At 29.9% G+C, this 9,600-nt stretch overlaps 1 protein-coding gene across 1 annotated transcript; it reads right to left on the bottom strand.

Annotated features, from left to right (window-relative positions):
- Nucleotides 1-7,505: 7,505 nt before the first annotated feature.
- On the bottom strand, nucleotides 7,506-8,637 carry LOC125849337 (protein FD-like). The gene is made up of 3 exons (XM_049529410.1): nucleotides 7,995-8,637; nucleotides 7,844-7,921; nucleotides 7,506-7,746 (listed from the first exon to the last, which is right to left on the bottom strand). The coding sequence occupies exons 1-3, from the start codon at nucleotides 8,544-8,546 to the stop codon at nucleotides 7,672-7,674; spliced, it is 705 nt and encodes a 234-aa protein (XP_049385367.1). The 5' UTR covers nucleotides 8,547-8,637; the 3' UTR covers nucleotides 7,506-7,671.
- Nucleotides 8,638-9,600: the final 963 nt, after the last annotated feature.

Genomic DNA, 9,600 nt, shown 5'->3' with positions numbered 1-9,600 from the left:
TCTGCTTCAATTTTCATATGATATGCTTTTAGACATGTTACGTCAAGGGTTAACTTGGGATCACTTGTGGTTTCAAGCATTGTGTCTCGGTTAGGGTGTAGACTTGAGTCTCTCAATCAACAATAGTGGGCTGTTAATTTTTTAAAATACTAGACTACATGAATTCCAACAGAACTTCAACTTCATGTAGTTGATTAATTCAGGGTGCTTAATGTGGATGGTTATGTCCTTGAGTAACACATCATTTGAAACTCTTCTGGCCCCAAACAGGCAACTCTCTCACTCTTCACGGATCCAAGGACAAAGTGGTAATGGAATGATTTTATATATTATACACCCATGTTTGCTGTCACTTAAAAGTGACAATTATGTTGTCAAAAATCTAATTTGATATGCTTCAATATAGTTGAGCTCAGAGGCGGAGCCAGTATTAGGAGTTTGGGGTTAAATTTTCTTCATCTTCCTTACCATTGAGCTGTCAATTTGTTTTGTTAGGAATTCAAAGTTATTGTACTTAATTTTCTAGTACAAATATATGGTCTACGGAAAAGCTATTGAGTTCGTTCAAACCCACGAATCCCCACCTAGCTTCACCCCTGATTGAGTTCTCACTAATGACATTCCCTTCTTGTACTCTGTTTGGATATGCTTCAATATAGTTGAGCAACTTTTTTCTAATTATGGTCTTTACTTAAAAAATAATAATTTTAAGTTTCTCTCTACCTATACCTGTATGAACACTAGATTAGTGGGAAAATCTTTTTTCTACTGCCATCATGTATGTTTTTAGATGGCCTACAAATACGTCCAAAAATTTCTAGTTTCTTGATCAACGTAATTTGAGGAGACTTATGAAAAAGATAGTACTACTTTTTATCTTCTAAGTTGATCATGCGTTTTAAATTCTATTTTAGACTGCAAATCACTTGGATGTCAAGACAAATTTAAACCTTTATGACTTTCTGATATAGTTCTTTAATTTTACATGTGTTGAATTCATGAAATTGATGTAAATATTTAGGGTAGCTTTTGAGCATCTCGATTAATTTCACAGGATATCTGTCATTTTTCATCAATAACAAATACTAAATAACTCTGTCCACTAAGGCGATAACAAATGGAATGAATAATCTAGTATTATTATTTTTTTGTCTCCATTAAGTTTTGAACCTGAAACCTCAAAAGTTTCAACCACTTCATGGGATCACAATTTTATTTTTAAAAAAAAGTATCTATCTTAGTGTTAGCTGTGGTCCATTAACCAGATCTCTATATTTGATATCCGAAAATAAAGTACCATAGAAAAGGACAAACATGCTTATTCAGCTGTTCCTTTTCATAACCATTCTGAGTGAAGACAAAAAAAAAGGATCACTATAAAAAAAAGAAGGTGAGATTACATAAATTATTTGATTACATGCAAAAAGAAAAGTTTTTTATAAAATATATACTCTTACCTCTTAGGCTTTGATAACTTTTATTATATAAAGGAGCAGTATACTTTATTAGTTAAGGAGGACCCCAGTCTCTCCATTGTTACAAAACCTACACTGCTCTAGGAAGATGGGACAACATGTTAACATCACTATAAAGTTGCCTCCACTTTAGGCAAGAGAGCTCACCACTAAATAGATAAAACACAGAGAAAAGACATAAAGTGACTTGAAGTTGTTCCGAATTTTCAAAAAGATACATTAATTCTGCGGGCGTCCTATTACCTCACTAAACAATCTTGAACTGATATTATTACATCATTCGGGACAATTTTGGTCTGTGCTAGCAACTACATATATGTATACATCTCTAAAATTTAGTTGCATTCCAAATTGATATTTGCTTTACACTACTATTTTCAAAGGGTGTTCCTATCACTCATTTTCAGCCAAGCAAGATGTCCCATAAATACTGCTAATCTGAGCAAAAAAAACTCATTACTAGTATTCTCTTTAGTAAACTATAATAGTATATGGACTATATATGCATATAAAATGTTATTAGTGATACTAAATTGTTTTCTTCCACATTGTAATTAACTTTGTTAAAAAAAAAATCCAAACTAGTTCGATAGACAATGCTCTATGATGGAGTCTGAATTCATAGTTTTAGACAAAATTGATGAAGAAGCTGAATTATTTTCGAACACCAAACTGTGTTGGCTTCGATATGCTTACATTGTGATTGCCAAGAAGCAGAAGAAACGGCTGGGAGCATTATGTTTAATGAAGATCCTCCTCAAATACAATGAATATATAATACTGTTAGACAATTTCTCCACTGGAATTATCACAATGAACTATGTAAAGTCAACAATAATATGTAAGATCACTTACAAAAGACCTAACTTAGGTTGAGAGATGGTTGAAAGATCGTCAAAGGAAATAGGACTATGGACGATGATAAGTCATCGTAGTGATAACTTTACCTAGAAGGCTGGAGATCCCAAAATCTTGATTCAAGAAGATCAAACAAAGTCTTCAACATTGTCATTCACCATCCATTGGAATTCGATTATTTCGAATTCATGCCGTGTAGGTCCTATTTGGAGGGAAGCATTTCCAATCAAGAACTTTTCTATACTCAAGGCTCGAGTCTGAGATTTCTAATTAAGGGAGAAGCAACCTTATCCACTGCCCCACATCCTTAGCTGTTTTTTTTTTCTTCTGAAAGTATTAATCTTCTGTTAGTTGTAGTTCCATTAAGCTTACTCTATATATTTGATATCCAAAGATAAAATACTTTTTCTATCCCTAATTACTTGTCCACTTTTGAATTGACACACAAGAAAACAATTATTGTCATAGTGAGTTTACCATTTTACCCCTATTAATTATGAAGTCGATGAATTAAAAAACATTAGATTTTCAAGAAGTTCTACCTTTTTCAAAATACTAATTTAGGATATAATAGGTAAAAAAAATTGTTCTTTCTTGATTTATTAAAATAGACAAGTAATTAGTGACAATTAAATAAAAAAGTGGACAAATAATCAGGGACAGAGAATACGATAGAAAAGGTCAATATGCCTTATCTCGGTCCAAAATTGGTGATAGATATGCTTATTCTGTTATTTCTTCTATACTATTATTGTGAGTGAAGAAAAAATTAAAGATGATCACTAAAATAAAAAGTGATATTACAAAAGTTACTAAAATATATATTCTGATCTTTTTGGCTTTGACACCTTTATTATATACTTTATTAGTGTAGGAGGACCCCAATTTCTCCATTGTAATAAAAAAACCTGTAAGTATGCTCTTGTAAGATGGGACAGTAATATGTCAACATCATTATAAAGTTTCCTCCACTCCCACCCAAGAGAGCTCACCACTATTATCTTGTCTTACTTATACTCTCTCTGTCCCTTGTAATTTGTCTAATTTTAATTTTTTATGTGTTCCCTGTTACTTTAATATCAAATTTTAATTTTAATTTGATATTTAGAAAATATCCTATATAGAAATGAAAATTAATAGTTTTTAATCTTTTGATGGGTATATTATTGAATTATTAATTTCTTGATAGTCAAACATTGTTCATTTTTTTAGTCACGAAATTTGATATTTTCTTCAAATTAATTAAAAAATATTGATACATTATTTTAAAAACTATTTTAATAATCAAGATATGAATTTTAATTGCGGTCATATTATGTAACATAATATTAAATATGTTTACATAATATATTTTTAGGAACAATATATTAACTATTCAAACACATTTTGTTTTAAATTAGTTCAAAATTTTCGTTCTAAAACATGTCAAAACAAGCTTAGCTTTTGTTATTGTTTGTATGAAGTTAACCAATAGAAACTCTTCATTTTAACAATTACAAAAAAAAATTTATGGGCACATAACAAAAGTAAAAACATGTATGAATTCTTCTAGGTTTTCATTTTGACCATTAATTATACAATTATTATTGTTCCCTTAAATGATGTTAGAATTACTAAAATGTCATTGGTCGTCCTTTTCATGACTCTTCTATATATAGAAATTTAACATATCTACAAATCGATAGCCATTAAGTCAAACTAATAAATTTCAAAATAAAACCGAACCAATCGATATGCAACAAAAATTTATTCCAAAATTATCGATCTCTCTTTATCCATTAATCAATATACTAAACGTGTCTTAATATGGACAATAGTGGTAATAAATTGTTTTCGTCCATATTGTAATTAACTAATTAAAAAACTTTGTTCTACCGACAATCAGGAAAACAGCTACGTATATTTCCATATTGTTTTTTTCCTTTCAATTATTTTAGTTATATTAACTTATTATGCTACTAAAAATAGATAGTTTAAACTATAATTAATTATATTTATTTTTACTTTTATTCCTACTCAATAAATATGGGGAGAGATTAATATTTTAAAAAGATAGTAGTATTGAATTAAAATTAAAGAGTAAACAAATACAATACTTAATAATAAAGATAAACTAGATAAATAATATTATTTTTTTAATTTTATAAATTAAGACAAATAAAAATAAACATATATTTTTAATTAATGAATATATAAAAATAGACGGAGGGAGTAATTGTTTTGATTCAATTTATTATTAGAGTGGAATAATGAGAAAAAAATGTGTGAATAGAGCTGGGTATAAAATATTGAAAACCAAAGTATCGAATCGAATAAAACATTTTGATATTTTGATATTTTGGTATTCGGTATTTTGGTTAGTATGATATTTGAGAGTAAAATTTTAGAATTATGGTATTTAGGTTTGGGTTTGATATGAGACATTAGTATCATTTGATATTCGGTATTTCCCGAATATCGAATTATTTACTTAATGAAGGTCACTAACAACATGTTCATTACTCATTAGTACAAGTTCAAAATGAAAGTTAAAGAATAAACATAAACAACTCAAATACATATGTCTATTAGTTGTATCAATTTGCTTTTCTTGGATCTTTTATTACATCGTGTCTCTAAATTAAAAAAAAATAGAAATAATTGGAGAAATAGTATTAAACTTTATAATATAACCGACTATAACTTTTATATGATATTACCGAATATCATACCAAATCGAAGTTTAATTTACCGATTACTAAATTACCAAATCAAAATTTAAAAATATGACATTAGATATCTACTTTTAACCACCAATTATCGTATTATTAAACCCGAATATCGAACGCCCACTCCTACGTGTCAATTACTTAGTAGCACAAAGTACTCTCGAGAACACGACACGTGTATTTCGGATTAAAGTAAAAGGTGACAATTTCATGAACCATATGGTTAGTGTTGCACTTCTTTGAAACGTGATTGAATTAGAATATTGAATTTTGGGGTACCATGTTTTTTTAATTATTACTATTGTTGGATTACTATTTTGAGAGTAACTTTTATTTTTTAAAAAAGCTTACTTTATTTTCTTGTAATCTCTATAAAGAGAAGGACAAATCCAACATTATCCTAATGGGATTGTTTTTTTCCCTTGTCTTGTCAACAAACATATCAACACTGCTGGGTCGTTTGGTAGCTCATCTAGAGGTTAATTATATTCAACAAAAGAAATATCGCATTCAGTGAAGGTAAATTATTTTTATATAAAATTAAGAATTAATTGTTTTTTGAGCAATATTTATAAAATAATTATTATATATATATTTTTAAAATATTTATCATCTATAGTTACTGTGTTATGTATTAAAGTGAATTATATATGTATTATACTTATTTTGATGGGAAAAAAATTGCAGTATTAAAAAGGAATTATGCATGTATATAAATATATTACACTATGCATAAAAGTTAATTTTGCATGCATTATAGGTATATTATAAGTGTCTTAAAATGTACTAGACTTCATTTGGTAAACAAAAGTTGCACTATGTATCAATGGAATAATTAATACATGAATAATTAAAACTTTCATTATTAATATCTACATAAAATAATACATAAATTTCGTCATAACTAATTCATCTATTACTCAAGTTGCATAACTTCAATCAACTACCAAACGATCCCTTAGAGTTGTTTGGTAATTGGTTCGAAGGTGAGTTATGTAAATATTAAATTCTACATAAGTAATACCACATTTGATAACTAGTTAGAAGATAAATTATTCATGTATAAAATTAATATGATGTTTAGTTTGTAATTTAAAAACTTTGAATAACATATGTACAAGTTAATTATAGGAGAATATATAAATTATATATTTTATATAAGATAGAAAATAAAATAATTAATATGTGAATAATTAAACTCCATATAAAATAATACATACATTTTATTATAATTAATCTACACATAATATATTATTAATATCTCACGTAACTCTAACCAGCGACGAAACCACCCTTTGATGAGAGTGTAAAGTACAAAGGGGTTCTGTCTTTATTGGAGCATCCTACCTCTTTTTCTGAATGTGGAAAAAGTGTTAGGTAGACTCCTAGCCCCTAGGAAACTTGGTAGTACTATAATAGCCCATTGGTCCATAAATTCATTTGATTGGTTTTTGCCCAACCAAAACTTTCTTTGTCGTTTATGAAGAAACAAGATAGGATAAAAAAGGAGACCCACACACAAAGGAACAAAATGAAGAAAAAGGAAAGGTCCACCACATGAAGAAAAAACCAATTAATATTGGATTGTTTGGCTAGAAACAAGTTATTTCAGAATTAATTATTGTGAGATAACTTATTCCATCATGTATATGAGATAATTTACCATCACTATGGTATAAATGATGGAATAAGTTATCCCAAAGATGATAACCAAACAAGACACCAAATTTTTATTCCAGAACTATTTACTTTTATCCCCACACCAAACGACCCCTAACAGATTTGGTCCCATTAATCTCTATTCACAATATGGTCTAAGGTTTCCAAGGCATCTCTTGTTGTTGTCTAGTATACCTTGTCTGTGTTTCCTCTCTTGTCAATATTGCCATTAAATTATGTATGAATAATTTTATTTAACATGGTACTTAAAAAAATTAAAAAGAGTTTCTTTAAATTTTATCATCTTAAAGTAAAGATGTGAAGAATATATCAAAATGTACTTTAATCTTTAATCTAAAGCACGTGCAAAATTAGAATTAAAAAATTATCAAAAAGGATATTTTTTTAAATGGAGTAAAAAACAATAAAACAAACAATTTCTCTTTTTTTTCTTAAACTTTATCTCAAATTAAACTAACTCATATAAATTGAAACAAAACGAGTATACTACATGCAGAAATGCCCTTTGTAGTTGAACCAAAGAATGAAAAAAAAACATGAGGCATCCCTATCAATGGGCAGCATTAATAATAAGGGCAGAAGAAATTGGCGACAATTTAGTGTTGTGGTGTCACAACAAAATGAAAGTGATGGCCAACACAAAAGATCTTTATGCTTCCAAGATTCTTACTGTTCATTGTCCAAATGCTACAATAGTACAACATTACTACTAAACAAAGTCTCTCAACCACACACATTAAATTAATAATTAAAACTTAGCTTACAAGAACTTAGCTTATTTAGATGGATGAAGACAAAACACTAGTACAGTGTCATAGATAGAGAAAAATAATCACTTTCTGTCTTCCAATTTGATCAAAATGCCTAAATCACAAAAAAAGGGGGCATAGACAGAAAGAGGATTAATAATTTGTAGCAAAAATATTAGACATTTCATAGTTGGAAATTCCTCAAAATGGGGCCGTTGATGTTCTATTGAGTGACTTCATTTTTGGAAGTTGAGCACCAGGTGAAGCTAAGCATAACTGACCACCACATGAAAAAGGACAGACAGATGAATGAGAAAAAAGATGAGTTTTTTACACTCCAAAAGATTTATTTAGCTAAACCATAAAAAGTAACCTGTTGCTGCTGCCTCTTGAGCCTGGCATTTTCTTCCATCAAATTGGCTACTTCCATCTCTAATTCATTCGTGTAAGCCTGCAAGTTATAAGGAGTAACATTATGATGTACCAATGATGCATTTTGTTAGAAGAAGAGAATAAAAACTTACCTGCTTTCGAGCCCGGGATCGAGCAGCGGACTCACGGTTCTTGATCATCCTCTTGCTTTTCTGGTCACCAGAATTGTTGTTATCTAATTCAGGATGCCTTTTTCTTCCTGGAGCTGGTGAAGCTAATCCCTCATTAGAAATGTTTTTTTGTTGAGTTTGTCTGATTGGATTTAAGGTGCTAAAGAAATGAAATTCAGGGCCAGAGTTCAATGTCAACATGGTAACAGGGGGAGGAGGCAGGGGAGGAACAGGGGAACCATAAGCTGCTGCTGTTGCTGTTGAAGGGTTATTAGCAAATGGTCTTGCCAATAAATCTTGCAAAATTATACCACCAGTAGTAGCAGCAGTTGTATTTTGTGGATCTCTAGAACATGAAAGATTTATGTCTTTCCATACTTCTTCCATGGTTTTACTATTTATTAGTATAGGATTAATGGGATGATTATAGCTACAAGATGTAGATGATGATGATGATGATGATTTTGATTTTGAAGAGTTAGTTGCAAGGTTTTTGTTTAACCCTTGACGTTCTTCATTACTTGATGACCACATAGTGAAAGTAGTGCAACTCTTTAAGAGTAAAGAGGGAGGGGGAAGAAATTGATACTGTTTTTTTCTTTTGTATTTACTCTTAACTTGTTTTATCTAGTACTACAACTATATAGTATAGCTATATATACAAAAAAATTGCTACAAGATATAGATTTTCTTGGGAAATAAAGAGAGGAAAAGAGGTATGAACAGTGGCAAATGTTTTAATTTGTGAATTGTCATGTCTGAATAGTACGATGAGCCACGCGGCCCAAGTTTGTGAGTCGTTAGTTGTGGACACCCCATTTTCAAGTTGAGTCAACAGATACTGCTTTTCTTTTTTCTTGTGTGTGTGTGTGTGTATGGTACGTAGCACAAGTTTTCTATTTTAGTATGATGCTAGGAAGGAGAGCAATTTGTCCAATTATTGTCAAGAAGGAGAGCAATTTGTCCAATTATTGCCAAGAAGGATAACTCTTTAAGCTATCCCTATTTTTTAGTTTCATATTTAAATTTTTTGGTGTTTCTACTTATTTGGCCTATCATTTTTTTTAGATTGAGAAAACTCCGGTTGAATATGTCACAGATTATGCCAAGTAAATCATATTATTCCTGATTTAGTATATATAGTATTAAAAATATAATACTATATATATGATCTCGAGACAGATTACGGTAGAGCTCATAAGATTTTCATGTGTTGCATGATATTAAGGTTATACGATATTCATTTGTTATCGGCGAGTACTGTACAATTTTTTACCATGTCATCGGGACACGAGTTCTTCCCTATCTTCGGGTCATAAGTTTACATCACTTTGTAAAGAGTAAAGACATAAAAACACCATCAAAGTTGTTCCGTATTTTTATAAAGACACCTTAACTTTCAAAGTGTCCTATCACCCCACAGAACTATTTAATATCTTTGTAAATGGGCCATTTTGACCCATTCCCTCGTCTATTTAGTGGCGCGTGTTGCTCACTCCCTATGATGAGAAAAGACCCGACCCGACCATGTTCTTTGAAGAAAGTCATTTCTCCTTTTCTTTTCTTATTTCTCAACTTTCCCTAAAAT

This window comes from Solanum stenotomum, chromosome 12, assembly GCF_019186545.1.
Source record: "Solanum stenotomum isolate F172 chromosome 12, ASM1918654v1, whole genome shotgun sequence".
In the NCBI taxonomy this organism is placed as follows: Eukaryota; Viridiplantae; Streptophyta; class Magnoliopsida; order Solanales; family Solanaceae; genus Solanum; species Solanum stenotomum.
Note: the sequence above shows the minus strand (reverse complement) of the source record. Positions and strands in the feature narration are given on the sequence as shown.